General features: G+C 42.1%; 1 protein-coding gene across 1 annotated transcript in view; it reads right to left on the bottom strand.

The window, feature by feature from the left end:
- Window positions 1-25111, bottom strand: part of GLDC (glycine decarboxylase) — an 85515-nt gene that overhangs the window by 24215 nt on the left and 36189 nt on the right. The window contains exons 5-16 of the mRNA XM_019478009.2: window positions 22175-22252; window positions 20740-20887; window positions 19802-19998; window positions 16808-16904; window positions 15868-15973; window positions 13482-13621; window positions 11145-11225; window positions 10205-10302; window positions 8029-8113; window positions 7895-7936; window positions 6433-6575; window positions 480-555 (exon numbers count right to left, since the gene is read on the bottom strand). Coding sequence (XP_019333554.2) covers window positions 480-555; window positions 6433-6575; window positions 7895-7936; window positions 8029-8113; window positions 10205-10302; window positions 11145-11225; window positions 13482-13621; window positions 15868-15973; window positions 16808-16904; window positions 19802-19998; window positions 20740-20887; window positions 22175-22252 — 1291 coding nt within the window. The remainder of the gene's footprint in view (window positions 1-479; window positions 556-6432; window positions 6576-7894; window positions 7937-8028; window positions 8114-10204; window positions 10303-11144; window positions 11226-13481; window positions 13622-15867; window positions 15974-16807; window positions 16905-19801; window positions 19999-20739; window positions 20888-22174; window positions 22253-25111) is intronic.

Raw genomic sequence — 25111 nt, 5'->3', positions numbered from 1 at the left:
TCATGTAGGGTTCTGCCTTAGCAGCCCCACTATTCAGTGTTGCCAGACTCAGGGATTTTAATCCTATTATACTTTTCTCTTTCCATTTCACATTTTTAAGCTGTGCAGTTAAGTGTTTGTGGCCATAGTAGCAACTGAGGCATGGAGGAGAATTAGCTAGCTGAGGCTCAGCTCAGAGAAGTCTGAGACTGTGTGTGTAAGATCAAGAGTGCCAGTCATGCCATTTATCACTCAAATTCTCTGTATGGAAAACTGGAAGTAGCAGCATCTTACTAAGCTTTTAACTGCTCTTAGAAATTGAATAGCACCTGCTTTTTCTTTATGGCTAGATAGGTAATCCTTTTCCCCTGCTTCAGTATGGGGCCACTGTATGAAAAAGGCCAAGGACCCTGGACATAACGAGTGATCAAGACAGCTCTTTTGCCATCTACTTGGAAGCATTTCACAAATGTTATTTCCAAACACATTATTACACTTACACTTCTATGACGTTCTCCTTTTGCACTTAAATAAGCCCTGATTGCAGCCAATCCAGTGTATTCACCTTGGGCTCCGCTGCAAGAACACAAAGCAGTGGTATTATAAAAACCATACTGTATCAGTGCAGTACTGTAACTAAAACTGTTCTTGCCCAAGATAAGCCATTTTGGTGACTCTGGGCAAATTTCAAAGTTTACGAAGAGCAATTTCTGTCCGTGTTTTAGACAGCACATACCCACTTTATCAAGATACTAGCTTGAACATTACAGAATATAAAGTAGAGCAACACTGCTATGTGCACCACGACTGTAGTATTCTGGGAACTAAGGAGATTCTCCAGTTTTTAACCATATCAAGCTACTTTATTAACTTACAGAAAGAGATAGCAGGTACACAGTGATGCACTTCCGAAGTGGGCAACGTATTATAATACAGACATATTGGCAAGAAAATCCCCTCAACCATTCCAAGAATCAGAAGAAATCATTGCAGTAGGGTTGCTATGTAAAAAGTTGACTAGCTAACCTGTGTAGGGTCTGAATTGCACCCAGAACTTCTTATCTGGGATATCAGTATTTCAGTGAACACTAACAAATCTTCCTTCTACAACAATTTGTCCAACCCCCAAACCAATACGTTAATAGTAATTACTCTGCATATCTTATGGCATTTTGAACAGATAAAGCTTCCAGATAGAACAGTATTACTCCAAAAGACTTGCTTGTGTTCCCCTCAGAGTTGCAGGATAACATTGCTGCATTTTTTCAGTCTCCTCATGAATAAAATAACATTATAACCAGAGAGGAAGCAACTCCACTCTCTTCACGCTCCGAACAGGCCGAAGGAGCCAAGCAGACCCGGGGGAGAAAGCGTCGAGTGATTGTCATAGTCGACTCCATCCTGGGAGGTACGGAGGGCCCCATCTGTAGCCAGGACCCCTCTACACGCGAGGTCTACTGCCTCCCCAAAGCAAAGATTCAGGACGTCACAGGGATGTGATCCAGGCCATGATCCAGCCCACCGATTACTACCCCATGGTTCTAATCCATGTGGGTACTAATGATGCGACCAGGAGAAGCCCTGATCACCTGATGATGGACTACCATGCTCTGGGGGGCATGCTAAGGGAGATAGGAGCACAGGTGGTATTCTCCTCCGTCCTACTAGTGAGACCTGCACCAGAGAGACCAACTGGCGGCTTCAGGAACGGTGTCTTGAGGCAGGCTTCGGCTTCCTAGATAGCAACCCGCAGATCACAACAAGAGACATGCTCAGGTGGGATGGGCTTCACTTTTCCCCCAAAGGTAAGCATGTGTTCTCTTCTAGGTTGGCGGATCTCCTCTGGCTGGCTTTAAACTAGGCTTGTTGGGGGATGGGGAAGATGAGGGCGGAGGAAGCCTTGGACCACTAAACCAAGCGACACCCACAAGAACAGCCCAGCCTGGACCAACAACAAGCAGAATGAATACCCAGGTAAGCAACAGGGACCTGGGCAGTACTGAGATTAGGGGGCCAGTGCACACATCTTCAGGAGGCCTCAAATGACTCTACACAAATGCTCTTAGTATGGGGAACAAGCAGGAGGAACTTACCCTCCTGCTACCTGACACCAAGCCAGACATAGTGGGGCTCACAGAAACATGGTGGGACCCAACGCATGACTGGGCGGTGAATATCAAGGGCTATAGGCTGTACAGGGGGACGGGACAGGGAGGAAGGGTGGGGGTGTGGCACTCTACATCAAGGAGGAATACACATCCTCATCTAGTAGCACAAGGTCGGATGAGGGGCACACTGAAGTGCTCTGGGTTAGAATACAAGGGAGTCGAGGGGAAAGGAACTTAACGGTGGAGGTCTACTACAGACCACCCAACCAAGGGGAAGAGCTAGACCAGGAATTCTTAAGTCAGCTCACGAAGGTAATTAGGTCAAAAGACATGTCATCATGGGTGACCTGAACTTTCCAGACATCTGCTGGGAAGAGCAGTCATCCAGGTCTGACCGCTCATGTAGCAAGATACAGGACTGAGCCGAGATACAGGACCTCCATCTAACCCAGGAGGTCCTTGTTGGATCTGGTGCTGGCCACAGGCGACGACCTTGTGAGGGGGCTGCGGGTGCTCGACCACCTGGGCGACAGTGATCGTCGCCTGCTGGAATTCACCATCCAGCACAAGGTGGCAAAAGCCTGCAGCAAGGCAGCAGCCTTGGACTTCAGGAGGGCGGATTTCAATCAGGTAAGAAGAATAGTTGGGGAAGTACTGAGGTCCTGGAGGGGAGGGGAGTCGGGTGTCCAAGAAGAGTGGTCGTTCCTTAAGGAGACGATCCTCCAAGCCCAAAGGGAGGTAATCCCAACAAGGATCAAAGGGGGCAAGAGGGTGCAAAAGCCCCCATGGCTCACCAAAGCATACAGGAACGTCTCCTAGCTAAAAGGGAGGTGTACACCCAATGAAAGGGAGGGACCATCACCAGGGAGGACTATACCTCAGTTGCTTGGGGCTGCAGGAGGGCGGTCAGGAAGGCCAAGGTGGAGATGGAACTGGGACTAGCTACCTGGATCAAGGACAACAAGAAGTCCTTTTTTAAATACATAGGGGGCAAAAAGAAGGTACCGGGTAACGTGGGGCCTCTGCAAGACACTACGAAATCTGGCTGTCACACCAGACAACAAGGCTAACTTATTGAACGATTTCTTTGCCTCCATTTTCCTGAGCAGGGACCAGATCAGCCCGTCTGCCGGGACCCCCTCAGGCCCTGGGGGAGGGGCAGCCAGGCCTAGGGTCAGTGAGGATCTAGTCAGGGAACTTCTGGAGGGACTGGACGTATTTAAATCAGCAGGTCCTGGCGACCTCCACCCCAGAGTGCTGAGGGAATTAGCAGAGGTCATTACGGGACCCCTGGCACAGCTTTACGAGCACTCGTGGTGCTCTGGTGTGGTGCCAGAGGACTGGAAAAGGGCCAATGTGGTTCCCATTTTCAAAAAAGGGAGGAAGGAGGACCCAGGAAACCATAGGCCAGCTAGTCTTACCACGATCCTGGGTAAGCTTTTTGAGAGAATTATCCTGGCGCATGTCCACGAGAGGCCAGCAGGGGAGGTTATGCTTAGAGGCAACCAACATGGGTTCATCAGAGGCAGGTCCTGTCAGACCAACCTGGTGGCCTTCTATGACCAGGTCACAAAATCCTTAGATGCAGAGGTAGCAGTGGACGTAGTCTTTCTGGACTTCAGGAAGGCCTTCGACACCATCTCTCACCCCATTCTCATTAAAAAACTAGGGGACTGTGGCGTTGACATCTACACAGTCAAATGGGTCACTAGTTGGCTGGAGGGTCGCACCCAGAGAGTGGTGGTGGACGGGTCATTTTCGACCTGGAGGGATCTGGGCAGTGGGGTCCCCCAGGGCTCGGTCCTCGGGCTTGCACTGTTCAACATCCTCATCAGCGACTTGGACGGGGGGGTAAAAAGCACCCTGTTCAAATTTGCTGACGACACTAAGATGTGGGGGGATGTGGGCATGCTAGAAGGAAGGAATAGGCTGCAATTGGACCTAGACAGGTTACAGGGGTGGGCAGATGAGAACAGGATGGGTTTCAACACTGACAACTGCAAGGTGCTGCACCTGGGGAGGAAGAACCAGCAACATACCTACAGGCTGAAGAACTCCCTTCTTGTCAGTGCAGAGGCAGAAAAGGATCTTGGAATCATTATTGATGCCAAAATGAACATGGGCCGACAGTGTGAGGACGCAGTCAGGAAGGCCAACCACACCTTGTCATGCATCCACAGATGCATCTCAAGCAGGTCCAAGGAGGGGATCCTCCCCCCTCTATGCGACACTGGTCAGGCTGCAGTTGGAGTACTGCATCCAGTTCTGGGTGCCGCACTTCAGGAGAGATGTGAACAGCATTGAGAGGGTTCAGAGGAGGGCCACCTGCATGATCAGGGGGCAGCAGGGCAGACCCTACGAGAAGAGGCTAAGGTGGAGGCTGAACAGGTTCAGGTCCAAGAGAAGGCTGAGGGGGGATCTAGTGGCCTGTTACAAACTAGTCAGAGGGGACCAGCAGGCATTGGGGGAGTCCCTGTTCCCCCGAGCACTACCAGGAGCAACTAGAAATAACGGTCACAAGCTGGCAGAGGGTAGATTCAGACTAGACATCAGGAGGCACTACTTCACAGTCAGGGCGGCTAGGACCCGGAACCAACTTCCAAGCAAAGTGGTGCTGGCTCCTACCCTGGGGGGCTTAAAGAGGAGGTTAGACAAACATCTTGCTGGGGTCGTTTGACCCCAGTACTTTTTCCTGCCATGGCAGGGGGTCAGACTTGATAATCTGCTCAGGTCCCTTCTGACCCTACCAACTATGAAACTATTATTCAAGGACTAGGACTGTGAGGCCAGACCCTGAGTTGGCTTTCAGGAGTTAAATAAAGACTGAAGTCTTAGAACTAGTCAGTTGTGGGAAGGGAGTGGTGAAGGGGAAGCTTCATGTCAGTCAACAGCCTTCAGCAAACTCATAAATGTGTGAACTCTTCAGAAAAAAAAATTATAGGCCAATTTATATGGCATGGGGGAGTGATGGCACAAAAGATGTCAAGACAACCTGTGATGTTAAAAAGTTCCATGTATCTGGTAACCATGAGGGGAAAAAAGTCCTGTATATATACCAGGTGCTATTCTTTTATTTTAACTATTTAAGAAATTCAAGTGTGGCTGATATTTCTAACCTCATTTAAATCTGAGAGGGTTAACCTGAGTGACAAAACCTTTGTCTTGCTTGCTTTTAGATTATTTTGGGATTCTAATAAAAAAACTCTATACATTACTACTTTAAGGAACAACCTCTCTTCTGCTAATGTCATCAGAAACAAGATACACAGCATGGAATAGGCATTACTTACTAGAAAATGTGGCTGCTTCAAGCAGTGATAAATACCCAAAATGATTATGGGCTGAAGAAAAATAATAAGGAACAGCATCTCTCTAATCTGTTCCAAAGAAATATAAAGTTGTTCAGGAAAATGAAAGTGTGGGGTGCTTTACTAGTTCATTGTGCTCCCTTCTTCCATTCCATCAAAGCTACAAAAACGCTGGCATACTTGCTTCTACTTCTTACCAGAAAAGCAGATGAGATCTTGCCATCCCCTAAAGCAGTGGTACTCAAACTTTTCAGACCCAAGGCATCCCTCATTTGGACTCAAGGCACCCTGAGAAAGTGCTGGTTCTTAGTTTTCACTTGTTTTTTGACTACAGAAAAATACTAAGGCAATTCTTCTGTTGCAAAGAACTCAGGTAAAGGTCAATGTTTCTGAAATCATGGATTTCTATTCAAAACCTCTTTGGGTTTATCCTAGCAGTGCTGATGCTGATATTGAGCAGTACCCTGCAGCACCCTTAAAAACATTTTCTGGTTTAGAACCACAGCCTTGAAACATAGCGTTTGACAAGCCAATATTCCCCTCAGTAAAACAGAACAAGGGAAGGCCAATGTTCACTTAGTCCAGTTCGATGGGAGTCTTTTCCAAAAAACCTCCCTGCTCTTGCAGATTTTAAAAAATGCTGCTGCTGGCATTTGAGGCATTAACTCTGTACACCTGAATGATCTCCTCTACAAACAGCAAGACCTTATTTTGAAGTTCAAGAGGAAAGCATTAAACACACACTCAAGAATTTAAAACAAACAAACAAAAGACTAAGATGGTATGTCACACCACCTTTAAGATGAAAACATGATGCCAGGTAGATTCTCTAGCAGTATTACTTTCTCGCTTCACCTTCCGCACTCTAACCCAACTCAAATTGAACCCTTGTGTTCTTGCACATGGGAACTGTAATGGTGGAAGGTGAAGCTAATCCCTGGATTCTCTGTGTAAGACAGCAAACTGATTTCTGAAAGCAGAAAAGGATTTTCATTAAGCAACCACAGGGAATAGAGGTTCAGTGAAAAATCCCCTACCTGTTTGGCTGGAAGGAGATTTTGTCATAGCCTGTGATCTCACACAGATCTCTCTCAAGCTCCCTGAAAAGTTTCTGGTACCCCTGAGCCTGATCTAGAGGCACAAAGGGATGGATGTTGGCAAACTCCTTCCATGTGATAGGCTTAAAAAAAAACAAAAAAAAACAAACACACACACAAAAGACGGGTATTATGCTGTAATAAGAGATTTGAGTAAATGAAGAGCTTTGTCTTTTCTGAAGTGAAAAGGGTTAATCCTGACTGAAAAAGGTACTTAAACCCCTGAGTAATGACTTTTCCTGTAATTAACCAAGTTTAGAGCCTCATTAAGTAATGGCAATATGTCTTACTCCTGAATCTTTATGAAGAAAAGCCACTGTGCTTGAACCAGTAACTTGGGCCACTTCTTATGGCAGCAAGTACCTATCCTTAGCTTTGATTTGTATTTCTGGAAAAAAACTTTAAAAGCTGTTTTTATTATTAAACTTCCTAAAAGTCTTCAATTGGTGCTGTTATTGTTCAAGTTCCCTCTTTCTGCAAAACAGCAATTGGAAAAAACTATCAGTTTTTATAATGAATTGTGTTTAAAGTAAACCCCCAAAACTAATTGAAAATGTGACTTTATTGTGCTGGGCACTCTTCAGATAGAATGGTATCTGGTCTGTGCCTCAGACAGCCTACATTCCAAATAGACACATCAGGCACAAATGGAAGAAGAGGAGAAAACATGAAAGTAACCTAACCAATAGTGACAAACATGTTAAGTCTATAAATATTTGTTGGGTTAAAATAAAATAAAGCTGAATGGAAGAAAGAAACAGGGGAGAATATATTGTAGGAAGAGAGGAAGACTGAGGATGTGTAAATAAAATAAAAGGGAAAGGGCTAGAATGAGGTTGGGGTGAAAAAGGGCCTGTGGGCAGAGAAAGTGAAAGTGCTTAAATTTAAAGTGCTATACAGCTAATCCACTACAATGGTCTGATCTGACCACTCTGTGAAGGCTGTTTTAAACCATGAATTAAGCTGTTTAAACTTACCTAGGTTTAGCTCCACTATGCAGGTACAGGACCAGACAAATGAAAGTTATATAAATTCAGTTGACTCAAGTCCCTGAATGGGAAGTCTGAGCTGTTTATCTTTTTAGAACAGTTTACTATTGTCTGACTTCAGCCCAGGGCGGAAAAACTGAAGCAAACAGCCGATCTGTACAGAGTTGACTGAGAATCACAAAACGTTCCTACTATGGCTTTTGGCTTCAAATGAAAGCAGGGCTGTGCCAAACTTCAAATGTTTTGAAATCCCACCTTAGGACATTAACAAGATAAGGATCTTTAGATTAAACTATTCAGTATTTATTTATGGTACTAGAGAGTATTTTTGCTATCTTACTTAACCAACTAATCAATAATATGGCTCAAATGCAGGCGTCAAAAACAAGGCACAATTCTCTCAATAAACTTACAATTAGTTCAGATGAACTATTAAGCTTCATTGTACAGGACCCCTAAAAAAAAACAACACAAAAAAATCAGTTATTATTCACTCAAAAAAACCCCCTAGTAATTACCTAATTTTTATCTTTTAGTAAATACCTACCAAAGGAATCATGCTGTGAACGAGGGAAATATCCTTGTTTTCTAACCTTTTCATATATCGGACAATATTTGTTTCGGAGTGATAGCTGGAAAACAAAAAATGTCATGTTAGCAGATAAACTTAGCCAGCTGATCTGTACTAGAAGGGAATCAATAAATAAGAGTGGATATTTTTTACCTTTAATTTTCATTCATATATTATAAATGATGCACTTCTATCCATACCAGCATTAACTATATCAATTCTACAATGATTATGTCAAATTCAATGAGTACAAAAGGTAAATGTACTATTAAGTCTTTTGACAGTAAGTTCAAAAACAAAGAAAATGCGGTTGTTTGGTCAACAGCTAAGATGACAAGTTTCGTCTGAAAATATGCATACTACAAATATTGTGTTCAACACAGAAAAAGAAAGTTACAACTACTGTTTTAAAAGAAAATATAACTGACTGAGAATACATGTTTGGCATGCAAGTTAACATACACATTAGATATAAGTAGAGGTGCACTGATATATCAATGCCATATCGGATTGGCACTAAAGAAAGGAAAATTAACATTATTGGCTTTTTTTGGCCAGCACAGCCAATAATGTACAGATAAATATAATAAGTCTTCCGGCCGGGGCCCCCAAACACCACATGTATGTGCATGGCTGCATGCATGCACCAGCCAGTAATGCAGCCAGGCAGCATGGAGAGCAGTGCCCTACAGGTAAATCAGGGGGGGTGGGGCAGATTGAGAACCTCACAATGAGGGAGGGAGGGAGGGAGTGTGGCAGGGGCTAGGGCAGGGGCAGGGCAGTGAATTGGACCCCAGGGAAGTGGGATGGAGCCATGGGCAGCTTGTCCAGGGGATCAGCATCCCAACCACTTAAAAATCGTAGTGGCAACACTTGAACTAAAGCTCATCAAATGAGCTTTTAGTTCAAGCACCACCACCACCATTTTTAAGTGCCATGACACTTTTAACCAGAGCGGACCCAAGTAGGGCGAGGGAGGAGGCAGGCTGCCCACTGTGGGCTCGGGGCTCTTTGCCCTGCTGCCTTTGCCCCGGGAGCTGCATGCTGGCTATGTGTCCCCTGCCTGTCTGGCGGCAGTGGCAGAGGTAAGCTGTGCCTCCAGCTGCTGGGCAGGAGACATGGCACGGCCAACACGTGGCTTCCAGGGCAAAGGCAGCAGGCTGAAAAGCCCGAAGCCCGCAACAGGCAGCCCGCCTCCACCTTCGCCCCACTCAGTTCTGCTCTGGTTAAAAGCATCCCAGCACTTCAAAATACAAGCAGCGGTGCTTGAACTAAAGCTCATTTCAGTGAGCTTTAGTTCAAGTGCCCCTGCTGCCATTTTTAAGCTCTGGGATGCTGATCCCCTGGACAAGCCACTTGCAGCTCAAACCGGCTCCCCATCCCAGCGTCCCATTCACTGACATGCCCCTGCCTCACTGTGGGGGCCTTGATCTGTCCCCCCCCACGCCGTTCCCCTAAACAGACTTACCTGCAGGGCACTGTTCTCCACACTGCCCAGCTGCATTCCTGTAAATCGGTTATTGGATCAGTATCAGCTGATATGCCTGGTGAATAATCGGCTATCAGTATCAGCCAAGAAAATCTTTATCAGTTCACCCCTAGACATAAGCAAGTTTAAATACCAAGACTCAAATTTTAGTTCACCTAAAAGTGTTTCAGGTATTATTTATGTAGCTAAAGGTACAGAGTTAAAGGCAGTTTGGGCATTTATGTCGTTTTCAGATCCCATATCCTGGCTCGACTTGCCTTTCTGGGCATGCTTAGAGAAGGGGTCTACCAGGGCTGCATATGCTCTGTTGCAATCATATTCTGCTCCAGTAGGTGTGTGAACCCAGCAAAGAGCCAGGCAGGCTGACAGGCAGTAGAGGACCCTCCTGCCTCTTAGCCCAGTAGCTCACTGGTGTCTATTCAGGTTACCATAGGACAACTAAATGCAAAATGCAGGACAACCATTAGGCAGGAACATAGGCCCTTCTCTGGGCCAAAAATGCATTTTATGCAGGTCGCTTCAAGCCAGGTAAATGGCACTCAAATACCTGTAGATAAACAGAATTTGGGCCCAAGGTGACAGATCCTAACTTGGAGGGAGAGGGAAAAATACATCAAAATCCTATGAAAATGCCAAGTCTGCACTGACAGTACTTTCACAAACCTGTTGAATACTTGATGCATCAGGAATTTGGAAGTCCTCTTAAAAGCAGAGCCCATAATACCCCTTGTTTCTTCTCCCATACCCTCAGCAACCAATTCCTTTGACAAGTAGAGAAATAGGAAGAGATCAGTAAGTCATCACAGAAGAAAACCTTTCTTCTGAGAAAAAAAACCAACAACTTATCTATGAGCATTAACTGCAACACACAGCAAGGTTACTCTCTCTATTGACACTTAGACTCCAAGAGTGCCTATACATGAGCAGCGAGGCTGTTCCAACACACTGTAATTACAGCGTGTTGGAACAGGCTCGATTAATCGAGGTTGATAGAACATGGTAATTACTGCACTCCAGCAAACACTTTACAAGCTTGAGTTAAAGTGACCCTGCCACCATTTTTAATAACAGGGCACTGATACACAAGGCGCTCTGGGCACTTTGGAGCATGTGCCTAAATGCCCTAGGTTCTTTATTAGTACACAAGCTTGTAAGCATCCAGTACACTAGTAACACTCCATAATTAAATATTAATACAACTCTCATTAATCCATATTTGGGTACAATGTGATGTACTTTGGGCGGTCACTGGAAAAGCATTACCTAATCACCAAGTTCCTAACCATAACAAAATAAGTAATGCCCTGAATCAAGGCTGAGCCTGCAATTAATTGCCATATGCAGAGAAAATTTTATTCACTGACATCCTTAGCATTAACTCATTGATCTCTCAAAGAGCAGATCAATAAGTGCAATCATCAGTCTCTAACAAATATGCTCATCCCATAACATAGGCATTGCTGTTCCAAACAGATGAGTGACTAGGATTTATTATTATTAAAATTCTTGAATAATTTGAATCCAGTTTAACATGGTTTTGTAGTTAACTGATATACAGATTATGTTTAGCTAAATATTCTTGAAAGACTGATATTCTACTTACAGCTGAAGATTCACAGCCAAAGATCCATAATAAGTCATCTAGGTCTTTCTCAGTTACAGTTTCATCAAGTGAGACTCCAAGCTACAGACAAAAACCACAGCAGTTACTCAAAAGCCACAGACAGGTGTTCATTTCTACCGATAAGAACTTCTCTAAAATTTTCACATTTTAGCCTCCTGGCTGACAAGCTAGATGGTCATGCTGCTCTCCGGGCCATTCCCACCCTTTGGGTAGCCCATTACTTAGCAGCCTATCCTCTCCCCGTCTCCCTAGAAGGTGGCAGGATGCCAATAGGTAACTCACAGGCTTTTAAATCACCCCCAGTGCTGTCCATGTAAGCAACACACATGACAATTTAAAACTGGAGTGCAGTGATCCAGGCTCTGGGAGGTTCTCCTTAAGCCTGGGACCCAGCCCCACTGGCTTCTCATTGCTGCCTGCACCACTTAATGGCAGTCCATTATCTGGGGAAGAGATGGGGAGCAGTGCCCAAGCAAAATGGGGCAAAGCCTCTCAACCATTCCCCAGACCAGAAAGTCCCTGGTCTGGGGAAGAAAGAGGAGCATTGTCCTACTGCTTCCCTTCCCTTCCTGGGCCAGAACAGAAAGGGAGGATACAGGTGTCCATTCTTGAGAGAGAGTTTCTTTCGCAAGGGAGATCTTCTAGGTTGACACCTGAAAGTTATTTCTCCCAGATGTGAATTATTTCCCCTGGGAGAAATTGAATGAACGCTTGTACGCTCATAGTTTATACTGCGATAGCAGTGATTCTTCTGGTAGAAATGTAAACATTTGTGCATGGCCAAAGTTCCCAAATCCAGGAACTGCATTACATTTGTCCTGGTCAAAACCACAACATAAAATACAAATTCTTCTAGAGGTGCGCCAATACAACAGTCCAATATTGGATGAGCACCGATATACAGAAAATTGACTGCATTGGAAATCAGCCTGATGTGGCCGATAATTTGGCCAATAAATGCCCGTGCACGCGCACAGCCACAACGCAGAATGCAGGCAGTGATGAGCACAGCCTGGCAGCTTGGAAAGCTGCATGTAGCTGGTAAGTCTCTTGGGGGGGGGGGGGGCGGTATGGGGGGGACAGATCAATGTCCCTTGCACTGAGTGAGGGAGCGGGAGTGGGGCTGGGACTGCCCAGCCCGGGCGGGGTGGCACAGGAGGGAGCCACGGCTCATCCGGGCAATGCAGTGGGCAGCTCCCGCTGCTGCCCACCGCTCATCCGGGAGCTGCTCATTCACTTGTCTATTGGCTCCCTCCCACCACTCATCAGGGAGGGCATGGGGGTGAGGGGGCCAGCATGTGCCCCCAGATCTGCATGGAGCGGTGCTGGGAGGGGCCTACAGTGAAATTTGGGGTGGCTGCAGCCCCCCTCCCAGCACTGCAACCCGCCACGAGTGCAGCCCACCCTGCCCCACACATCTGAAGGCACCCCCCCCGACTGTGTTGACCTCCCCCCGCCATGTCCCTTCTCTCTCCACTCCCCTCCCACCACACAGGACTTACCAGCTTCAGGCAGCTGTATTGGAAATCAGTTTGGTATCGGCTGATATGCCTCCTTAAAAATCAGCTGTCTATATCGGCCCCCAAAATCTCTATCGGTGCACCCCAACTTTCTCTTCATTATTTATAAGTGACCCATTAAGATGTTATGTTCACAACTTCTCATTCCTAAGCCTTCAATTAAAGTCAAGATACCCCCATTTGATATTGTCTCATTTCTGTGTCATCCAAGCTGCATGTCATGGTTTCAATACTTAAGGCTGCTATCCAAAGTCTGCAATCCATTTTTTGCAATTCAATTCCATTATTACTATGCAATTCTTACATATTTTCTATGTTACAGTGGGTACAGAACTTCATTAGGATCTCATTAAAGCTTAGATGTCTACAGAACAAGTCCAGTGACGTACATGTTCTCTTCATTAGGTTTAAACACTGCAGCACACCCCTTCCCCCCCTTATACCTACATCGGTATTTCAAGTGTGTTACAGATTTTAATGGTCTCTACAGAGTGCCTTAATAAGTGGCAAGTTGCCAGTATAACTCACTAAGTCAAACACAGAGTAGTGGAAAGAAGTGAAGTGATACAAGAAGCTTAACATTTTTGGAAATGTAATTCAATATGCAGCCAAGCAATGTTATAACCGCTTCTAAAAAGAATTTAAAAAAGATACTAGGAAGTGATGCATCATAGCTTGCCATTAAGAAACCTTTAAAAGCATTTTTCCTTCATCAGCCACTATGCTTAATGAGCAAAAAACATGAAAAATTTCCTGCAACATGTTAAGAGTCTTGGGAGTAGCATCCATAACTTACTGTGCCATCACCATAAATTCGTAAGTTTATCTGCCGCTGAGCTGCCTTGTCTAAGACTTCCTTGACCACACATCCGCATGTGATCTTCAAGGTATCAAAAAACAGCTCATGATGCAGTTTATGGCCGGCTCGCTTGAGACCTAAGAAAATAATGTTATTTCTGTCCACCTCATAAGTGTATCTGCCTCTTGTTAAGGTACATATTTTAGCAGAGGTTTTCAGTTTAATAGTGTGATAGTGAAGTCTAGGACTATTTCTAGCCAAGTGCCTCTGTTCATGTAATACTTCATTTCTGAACCCTATGTTAATGCACACAGAATCTAATGTGTAATGGAAAGTTTTCTGAATAAAACTTTAATAAATTCAGTGTCATGTAGGCAAATCGTACGTGATGGAGAAAAAAAAAATCTGCTCAAATTTAGACAATATTTATATACAAATATACAATACTGAAGACTTGTTGAAACTGTGGGAAAACTCTATTAAGCTTGTTGACTTCTGTATTAAGCCACAAATTTGCACAGACAGATTAATATATTAAAGTTTGTATTTACATGTTGCAGCCTTACTGTAATACATACCATATTTACTTGAATCCAAGATATGGCTTTTTCTCCATTTAAAATGGGGGGGGGGGAGAAACCACTCCTCTTGGATGTCAAAACAAGCCAGAGGGGCAGGTGGTTGATGTGGCCTTGGCCCCAGCATCAGAATTGTTGCCCATCCCCACAACTGCTTCCTTACCCTCCATGGCAGCAGGGGGAGAAGCGGGCAAATGGCAAGGAGCAAGGGGTAAGTGTCACTGCACTCCTGCTGCTTGCCCTGCTCCGGGGGGGGGGGGGGGGGGGGGGGGGGGGGGGGATAGAAATTTAATACAACCTCCCAATAATTAAGTCTATACATGGAAAACTATAACAAATTTATAAATTTTCCATATGTAGATCTAATTATTGGGGAGGTTATCTTAAATTCATAGTCATCTTGGATTTCGGTAAATATTGCATATTTATATTTGTACACAAATCCAGGCAAATTGTCAATATACAGTACTTCAATATACACAGCCTTGGTAGCATTCAGTTTTTATCAGTTGATAAACATCAATTTCATTTCATACTCACAGACCAATGAAAAAATATTTACATTGTTAATAATCAAAATGTATAGAAAGGGGACATAAGAAAAATGATGGCTGATGGGACCTGTGATGACAGGGGGAGCAGTCCTACAGAACAACACTGGCTGTAGTTTGGACTTTAACTCCCAGAAACCCTGCGGAACTGGGAACAAAGGAAGAGGAAGTGATAAAGTGGATAAGGGAGGTACAGGCAAGCAGAGCCGGGACTGATGGCAGCTCTGCTGCTCAGCTTGTGGCAGTTCTACAGTATGTTTGTCATTAATAAATTGTCTGGCCTCCACACCTCTAATTTCATGCAATCCTGAAAATTCAAAATCTATAAAAATATAAATAAATGCTTAGAAAAATAAACATTGATATTATATTTCAAAGTTATAGAGAGATATTTTAATATATACAGAAAAGGCTGTGTTATCTGGCACTTGATTAACCAGCATATTAACTAGCAGCCATTAACCGGCATGCTGATCGATGCAGCAAAAGCGAAACTGGAAGTCCTACTTCCGGTTCCACCAAGTCCCACTTCAGCTGACTTTGGACCATGGCATTTGGCAAAGCAGCCTGCACGGGGCCCCCTCCCTGTCCCCCTGGACACTGACGCCAGGGAGGGGCAGCAGTGCACCGGACATAGTGGGAGGGGTGAGGCAGCGGCCCAAGCGGGCAAAGACTCCTGTTCACGCCTCTCAGGTAACCAGCATATTTGGTTATCTGGCACACCACCTCTCCTCATGGGTGCTGGATAACAGAGCTTTTGCTGTATATTAAAAAAAATAAATCCAATTCTGCCAAGCTTAAATATATGGTATTCAATTCATAAACCAGGCAAATAATAGGAAGGCAAAATTCTGAAAAAATTCTAAAAACTCCCAAATTCCATATAGATTTCTATTTCTGAGTCAGTATGATTTAGTTACTAATAGAAGGGATGGATAGCTAGAAACCAGGAGATTTAATTCTGCCGATGACTGTTCTTTTGTGGAAATTAAAAGTACTGCGCTTGAATTTTCAAATCTGAAATAGGCTGATAATAGTTCTAGATGTATAGTTATAAAACAGGTAAATACTGTTAGAATTGGTTAATATTTGTATATAAACATGTTTCGTAAATTATTCCTAAGGCAGAGTAACTTAGAAAATTTCGATTTTTTTAGCTACTTAAAATGCTTGAGTAACAAAAAAAAGGAAGGGTAGAATTTTTAACAAGATAATGAATTAAACTCCACCCTATTGCAACTGTTAAATGCTCACCTTCAGCCAAGATTAGCGTAGCATTATGCACCCTTCTTGCAAGGTGCTTTAATCCATTAGAACCATGATAGACTCCAAACATGGCAGCCATGTTAGCCAGAAGTGCCTAAAAACATCAAATATTTTAGTAAGTCACAAAAAGTTATTAGATGGTACCTTGGTATGTAAAATTGCCCCTCATCCCAAGGCATAAAACCACAATAAAATATAGCAGCTATGACCAAAACAAATTTTAATGTTTAACTATATTACATTTTAAGTAGTTTACAAAATCAAGATGAAAAAGACAAGTATCTCTAACTAAATTATGCACTTATATAAAATGTAAAAAACAACACCAATTATGACTTCAAGGTCTTGGGAAGCTTATGTGTCATAATCAGAGTGGCTGAGAACTGCAAATAACTATTCCTCAAGATTTAACCCAGGAATATAATTTATCATAATACTTTGACATCAACATAGCTATTTTATAGGTGTAATAATTTAATACATGTTTTGTGCATCAAAAAAGTTTAAATCCACAAAATACTACTTAACTTCTTGAAAATAATTTTTTTTTAAATGAGTTTTTCAGTTTCACATGGTAATTTGGAGGGCTAGAATTCCATAGTCTTGCAGAACAGGAACATGTAATTCATAAAGAATTCTGCAGCATTGACTGATATTTACCATAAGGTGGATGATACTTTAGGACTGCAAGACTAGTGCTTTAATATTTATTTTTAAATTTGAAAATGATCTTTTCCAAGAAAAAATTCACTACATAAAAAAAAAAAAAAAAAATATATATATATATATATATATATACACACACCTCACTTTTCTAATAAAAATACTCCTTATAAATAGTTTGGATAAAATACATTCCTAAACAGCCATCTTGTTCCTATACTGTAACTGTGTACTTGCAAGCGTTAGAGAAAAGAATTAAGGTCACCTGTGCTGTACAGATGTTGCTGGTAGCCTTATCCCTCCTGATATGCTGCTCTCTTGTTTGCAGTGCAAGCCGATATACTTCCTTTCCATTTGCATCTCTGAAACATGCAAGAAAACATGACTTTGGTTAGGTTAAACTGGCATTAATTAAACTCCTTTGTTTAGTCTGCTAACTTGACGTGAACTGGTGAACATATTCGGGGTCAAAGAGGCTAGCATAAACAGCTAAGGTTTATAAAGCAGGCAGCACACCAAACTTTAACCTATCTCCAAACAAATTCAGGCTAAAATAACAATCACTATTGTATTTCCTTGTAAACTAAGAACAAAGGGAATCAGGAGCTTATTTCCTTAACACTACATGCTTCAAATGACATGTACCATGACTAGGAGACTGGTTCCAGAAAGCCAGCTAAAACTTTAATTTTTTTCCAAATCATACTTTAATTCCTTGTCACTAAGGAAGGGTAAGAAAGCCCAGAAGTTTTCTTAACCTTGTACTGTTAGCATTACCTTTATAAGGACTAGAATGCTGTTGCAGTCATGATGGTTCAAGTGACATGCAAAAATCAAGGGTTTGTGTTGGGGGGGGGGGTAATTTATTTATTTATTTATTTATTTTTAAGTAGTATCTTTTATCAGAACAACTACAGCAAAAGCTCTGTTATCTGGCACCCATGGAGAATGGGGGGTGCCGGATAACCAAATATGCTGGTTACTCGAGAGGCGTCTTTGCCTAGTTGGGCACAGACACCCCTCCCGCTGCATTTGGTGCATCAGCGTGCACAGGCACTGTGCCGCCCCTCCCCTGGCATCAGTGTGCCAAGGGGACAGGGAGGGGGGCCCCACTTCTGGTTTTGCTTTTGCCACGCTGACCAGTGTCAACCAGCATGCCAGCTAATAGAGCATGCTGGTTAATGAAGTGCCAGATAATGCGGATTTTACTGTATATAATTGGGACAGGTGTTAGATAAGATTTCAGGAACAGAATGTCCTTCTTCAGAGACATGCAAAAAGGCACTTTGCACGTGAAAGTTCGGTTTAGGAGTTTTACAAAATGTTAGTCTTCATCATGCAGTGACAAGATAGAACATTCTACTGTTTCTAAACTGAGCAACCCCAGAGCCAAGGTACAGAACAGATGCTACGAATGAGGAAGCCTCTACATTTGTAATACCTGTTATCTTTAGAAAAATACTTGAAAGCAGCAGTGTTTACTGTTAGCATGAGATAACCGTAAAAGTCCTTGCCATCCCATCCTTACAAGCAGATCAACTCCAATTATTTTTTGATGAGCTCCTAATACTTTCAGGTCTTATGAACTGAAGACAGAAAACATCTAATATTCTTTAGTAAAATGGTTTGCTTCAGAACAAACATGACAAAGTAACTAGGTTATTCCCAAACAATATTTGCTCAACTCCTATGCAGTGTCTAAGACAAAGGCAATTTTCCCCAGCAGCTGCTCTGAGGTTTCTAAGTAGCTTGGCTCTTCATCAACTAAAAGCCCTCTGGCAAATATATGACTACTTGAAGGTCACGGCATAAATTCCCTTTAGGAAATACTGTAGTTTTGAGTGCAGCTTCACATTTTAACAATTTTCTCTTCCATCTTAACTGACACAGTTTTGTGGTGACACTGTGTAAAAAGGAAGACTAAACAGATTTACATGCCTAAGGTGCTATGGCAGCACATGGCTTCAGTACACAAAATGAACATTCTTTCCCATGAAAAATGCAAGAGCTCTTAACTGATCATAATTTGAAATGGGCAGAATAGGATATGCCGCAGGTCTGATTCACAGTTCTGAAATCTAATGCCAAACATATTGTTCTTCAGGGAGAGCAAGCCAAGCTAACACTATATTTAAAAAAAATTAAATAGCTTTGCATACAGACTTACTTTACTATTGCTAGGCACATTAATACATTCTATTTTCACAAATTATTTTAGCTTCATATTCCTCCATGACTGGTGTTTTCTTTCTAGGTTTCAATTGATATTTATTATATATTTGTATTTTCACCAATTAGATTTCTTGCCAGTATTCCAAACCATCTCTACACTCAACTGTGGATTTAAAGGTGAAATTCTATAGGTTTCCTGGCAATCAGTGTAGTCCACTCTAAATTCCTTTTCTGGTACTTTAGCAGATGCTGAACTTGACAGTAGTAATGAAAACTCTAAAAGAATTCAGTTCAGAAATATATCTAAGTTGCGAAGCTGAAAACTGATGATTTGGCCATTTACATGTCCAGAGTGAGATACTGTTTTACAAGCAGAAGACAGCTCACATTACCTGAGGAAAGCTGTTGTGGCCTAACTTGTTAAAAAAAAGATTTAGTAAGGTTCCTGTGGAAGAAGCCATTTCATGACAACCATCTTTGATGCTTGTTTCTGAATTCACACTGGAGGAATCTCATGTTCTAATGTCTATATTGTACAATGTAGTATAGTGTGGAGACAAGTATCAGAAGTCATCTTGCCACAGTAAAAGCTTTGCACAGAGTAATTTAACAGCAACCTAGCCCACACAGTGCTCTATGCTAACACGGCAAGGTGGTTTCTGGTACCTAAAGTAGCTCAGGTGTCTTTCCAGTCCTCAACAGTATAGCTATACCCAAAATGTTACATTTCCACAGAAATAATGTGGGGTGGGTTTTTTGTTGGCAGCTATTTTGGTTTTGTTTGTTTAAATCTGCTTGCAGGAAGTTTCAGACATGCTTCATTCTTCTAGTTCATCAAAAAGGTAAGCAATAGCTTGGGCATTAACCCAACACTGCCTATAGGACCCTGGGTTTTCTGTACCTCTGTTCCCCATATATAAAACAATATAATACTTTTCCATCATGATGACTAATTCATTAGACATTGGGAGATGATTAGGTATTAGGGTTATAGGACTTAAGAGGGTAAAGGGAGAATTTTGTATTTTGATTTCCATTTGAGAAATTAAGGGGGGGGGGGGGGAAGAGAAAGAGTCTAAAATTTTACCTTGTAACTCCCACCATTCTCCCAGGCATCATTCTCACCAAATTTTCTTTAACAGAGAAGAAGGCAGCATGTGGTCCTCCATAACAGAGTGGTACCCCAAACCTCTGGGAGCTGCCCAGAGCAACATCTACCCCAAACTCTCCTGGAGGCCTCAAAATACACAGAGCCAACAGGTCAGTAGCACAGCAGACAAGAGTCTGAAAGAAAAAGAAAAACAACCACAGTTCTAGCCAACTTTTCTGAAAGCAAATCTTGCATAGGGACTTACTTAAATTGTGTTTCTGTGATTTTCACAGAAACCAAGAAAAACAGTGGTTCCCACAATCGCCAATGAAAAATGGCATTTGCCATGATTTCCCGCAGAATCACCTGAAAAAAAACATAGTAAAAATAAGCAGTCCTCATGGCCGCTGCTGCCTAGCCTTGAGGCCGCCAGGTGCTAGTGAGAGATGGCAACTGGTGGAGTGGCATGAAAGGGAGCAGCCAAGATGACAGCCGTTTCCTTGTCCCTCCTCCTCCACCACAGCTTCTCCGCCAATCAACCATGTAGGGTGGGGCCACATGAAAGGCAGCCTTCTCTGCCAATCAGCATGAGGGGCAGGGCCTCTTGGCCAAATCAGCAGTGAGGGGCAAGGCTCACATACTTAAGTGGCTCTGCACACTATGAGCAGGCCACAAAAATCCCTTTGTCTTGCTCTGATTTAGATAGGTCACTAATCATGCACAATACTACATAGTATAGAAGTTAAGGAAAACTGAATACTCTTTCAAATAATTTTTAGAGAATATAGAAACATAATACTAATATGTCCTCTATAATTCATGTATAACAAGGACACATTACCTGTAATGACACAGGTGCACTGCTTACAGTAATAGCAATTTAACATGGAAATGAAGAATGAGAAAACAAAAAGATAACTAAAACTCAATCTTACTCCACTTTGATGAGCTCTTTCAACAAGCTCAGTGAAGTCTTCTACCTTCCCTTCAGTATCTGGGTACTGAAATAGTACTCCACTGACATCTTTACCATGGAAATCCATTTCATGGGGCAATTTTAGTTCAATAATGACACCAGTATAACTGAAAAACAAAAGATAGGCAAAAGTTGAAGTTATTCAGGTCATTTCCTGCTCTGGAATACTTGACAGATTAGTTTGTGGAAAGATTTAAGAAAATTCTTTCCCCCTAAAAGTTAAAGGTTCAAATTTGCTTCAGCCTGCCAAACAGTTAAGGAATGTCATTATCTGGTAATGAACTTTATTATGCCAAAACTAGTATGAGTTCATGTAATTGAAGTCCAAGGAAGCAGAATTAAGAGTCCACTAGTAACTTAAACATTAGTATTCCCTATAACAAAGTGCTTCACTTTGCAACCTAAATAATATTGTATTAATAGGGTTACCAAACTACAAATGTTTAAACAGGCATAATTTCACTAAAAATAATTTTGCTAATTTATGTAAAGTCATTTGATAGGCAAGAAAACAACATGAATATTCACAATTAAGGTCTTAGCTCAAATGAATTGAGGTATTGCAAAAATGAAAAGAGGAAAAAATTGTCTTGTTTCTACACATTTAAGCTGTATTTAAAAATCCTGAATTACTCCATTGCTGTATATATGGAAGGAAAGATAATTTAAAACAAGCTTACATGCTCACAAATCACTGTATTTACAAAGCAAGTATAGAAGACTAATGCAATACTGCAAAAGCAAGTGATAGGTTGCTAGAAAGGATATTACTAGTTAAATAGAATACGACTTCAGTGCCAATTATTGGAAATCACTCTTAGTTCAACTCCTGAATTGGATATGAATTGAATAGGTATTGCGCTGCAAACCTTCTAAAGGTATAGACAAATTTAACAACTGTATCAATAGCAAATGATACCAGTTTAAGCTGATACAATTTAACTTATGGCTGCATGCTCCTATAATGGATACACATGTAGCAAAACTTTGCAACTTTAACCCCATTTCATTTTGGGGTTCAGGTTGCAATGTTCTAACTTGTATCACTACAGGAGCATGCCGACTTAATAGCTGCATTTTAAGAGTTAATGTGCACTCAAACACCAGCTCCCCCTACCCTTTTCAAGTAGCTAAGTTACATTTATCCATAGCCTAAATTATCCACTCTTACAAGAGAGAAAGTCAGTTGCAGTTAGATACAGAAATTATCTATAATTCCTATTCACCAATTAATACCTGTTTATCAACTTAGACCATGTCCTATACACACACAAGAACTAGATGCTTTAAAAAAATATATACATCTACTTTGATCAGTACAGAAGGCTTGCGATGGGACAATATTTAAGGCTGTGCTTGTACTGCACAGTACAAAAAGTAGAGACCAACATTACTTTGCTCTAGTTTGGACCACTGCTATTGTTTGAGGATGGCATCGGACATCAACATAGAACTTCCTTCTCTTGCTGTGCCTGTTTAACAAAAACAAAACAAAAAACAAACAAAAAAAGAATGTAAATGACTAGACTATAAAAAAGCCAAGGTAACAAATTTCCAAGTCTGCAAGTGTGACCTTCTGCATTTGCTAGAGAAAAACATGCATCACTCGTAAGTTCTGTGACACTGGAATTAGAGAATTGGGTCTTAGTGATATTGACAAAAGAATTCCACCCACCCCTTCCTTAAAAAAAGGACAAAGTACTGTATTTTCTCACATACAATACGAACTTTTCCTATAAAAGCAGCCTCCCAAAATCAGGGCTCATGTATTAAAGAAGCTGATTTTAGAAGCACCCTGGCGTTGATTTCTGCTTCAGTGTAGCAGCTGTGGTAGTACTATTCAGGCACCTAAAGGGAGTCAGTTGACTAAATGCCTCATTGTTCTCAACTCCACAGATGTTTAAGACCATCTCTCCTTTTTAATGGCCTTGATGTTCCACTAATCAAGCTAAACCATTCTTAGAGCAATTCTGCTGTCTGCTAGCTGCTCCTGGTCTCTTTCCTCCAATTTCACAGACACAGTAGGAAAAGGAAGATGAATCAGCTGAAGATTAGGCTCTGCCCTTACTCTCTGAAGCCATAACTCTGCAAAAATCTTTTTTTTTCTTCACTTTGCCTTTTAAAAAACAAAAACGTGTATTACATTCTGAGGCATGCAGTATGTGAGGAAACAGTGTGCTTATACGGTAAAAAATTAACACAAATAGAAGGCTGCAAGGAGCAGTGAACTGACTAGCAAAAAAAAATACCTGCACTGTCTAATACCCATGCACATATGCTCCCCTTCCCTCCCCAAAGAAAATGTTTTTTTTCCATTTCAAAAGTTGACAGCAGTTACAAACAGAATACGAACATGACAAATATTCATCTCATTCCTCAGGGCTTTGTCCATCACCAGTTGGCACTGGGAAGGATTTTTTTCTGCTCATGTATACTGCCAATTTTGGGTTTTTTCGCCTTCTTCTGATACACTGGGAAACTGGTCATAATTAAGGTTGAAGGTTTTAACCTAAGAGGTATTGTTGTTCCTACCAATACTAGAAACCTAGAGGTTCTTAGCCAAAGGTTCTTCCAATCAGAGACTCACACCAATCACCAAACTGGAGTCAAGCAGAATTTTTTCCTCTAGGTCAGATGTACACAGACTGTGAGGGTTTCTGCTGTCTTCTGTAGTGTGGGGCACTGTCCTTTTCCTAGGATCTTCTGAGCATATATATAAACTGCTGCAGTAGCAGGCCCTTAGCAATGCCCTTGTTTCCCCAGCTTTTACCTGTGGCATGTTCTAGCATTCCTGGTGTTTCAGATATTGTTCCATGCGGTTGTGGGTGAGGGTTTGAAATAGTCATTTTGATTAATGACACAGCTGGCAAATGCAGAGGACTGGACTTAAGGGCCAAAATGGTGCTTTCCAGTCCGGTTTCCAAAGTTCTGTTTAGTGGTTCTGAACATGTGGACAGGAATCTAACTCCTGGCCTGAGCAGAATTTCCCACTGTGGTCTCACAAAATCAACCACATGGTTTTCCCCAGAATTAAAATGTGGAGCACAATACCTGCATTACCTTGTGTTATCTGGTGACAAACACAGGGTATTTGTTAAGAGCAGGTATTATTTGAAAGTTTTAGAGGATAAGTAGCATGATATAAGCACTGACTATTTTCATTGAAAGGAGTGGAAATGAAAAAGAAAGAAGCAATGATAAACTATAGGATATCAAGAATTCAGAGCCTGGATCACAGCAGCAAACAGTCAAAATACTAAACCTTTCCCATAGGATGATTTAATACAGGAGTCAGCAGCCTTTTGCCAGGCTGGGCTCAAGCTTACAACCCAGCTGTCTCTGCAGGTCAGAACCATCCTTCTCCCCTCCCTAGACAGCTGTGCTAGGGTAGCTTGTCATATTTATGCTTAAGGTTGCACTTGCTCGAGTGGTGAATTATAGTATTATTTCAACTTTTCTTTCATATTTAGCCTTATTTAACCATTGCTTAAGTTTTTGTATAGCCTCATTATTATTTGAGCTTTTCATTTTGCTTGTGCCTGTATTATCAGCTGATCTTGAGTATGCTAATGCAGGTAGCTTATGGCCTTCAGCTTGCTCATATGATGTTTCTTTTCTTTTTCATCTCCATGAAAAGTTTTTCTAACATAACATAGTAATATCCTTGTTACCAGCTCAGATTAACTGAACTTGGCACTAGCTAGCTAAATCAGAGGAATGAAATGATTGGATATGTTAATGAAAGATGGTAAGAGGAGACCAATGGACAATGCCCAGATTAAGACAAAGGACCAAATTAGGAGGAGGTATGCATGTGATAGGTCTGTTGAACAAAGGACTATGCTGACAGGATAATATATGGACAGTATGTTGACTGGAGGGAAACCAATCTGGAAGCAAAGAGTCATCAGAGGAGTGAAGTTGAAGAAAAGCATAAAAGGGGGCAGCAAGAAAGTTAAGCATGTCTCGTTAACACACCTTCAACACCTGTCTGGATTTTGATTGTGCCAGCCATAAAGACTTTCCACTGATGCATCCTCTGCTTCCAGGAACTGACTGGCCACCTTTTCTATTGAGCAGAGTTACCACCTGGAAGTTGGGTGAGATTATTGTACTAAATGTTTTTTCTCTCTGTGTATATAGAAACTGCGAAGATAACATGTGTTGCATCAATAAAGCTAGACTTAGGTTATGTCAGCTGCTTGTTTTTATATTTCACATCCATTTAAGGGTTAATTGTGCTTTAACAATCCCTTAGAACTATCTGGCATGCTGTGGTGCTAACAGCTGGATACTAGATTCTCAGCACCTCTGTAGCAAACAAAGTTCAA

This window comes from Alligator mississippiensis, chromosome 3 (genome assembly GCF_030867095.1).
Source record: "Alligator mississippiensis isolate rAllMis1 chromosome 3, rAllMis1, whole genome shotgun sequence".
Classification (NCBI taxonomy): Eukaryota; Metazoa; Chordata; order Crocodylia; family Alligatoridae; genus Alligator; species Alligator mississippiensis.
Note: the sequence above shows the minus strand (reverse complement) of the source record. Positions and strands in the feature narration are given on the sequence as shown.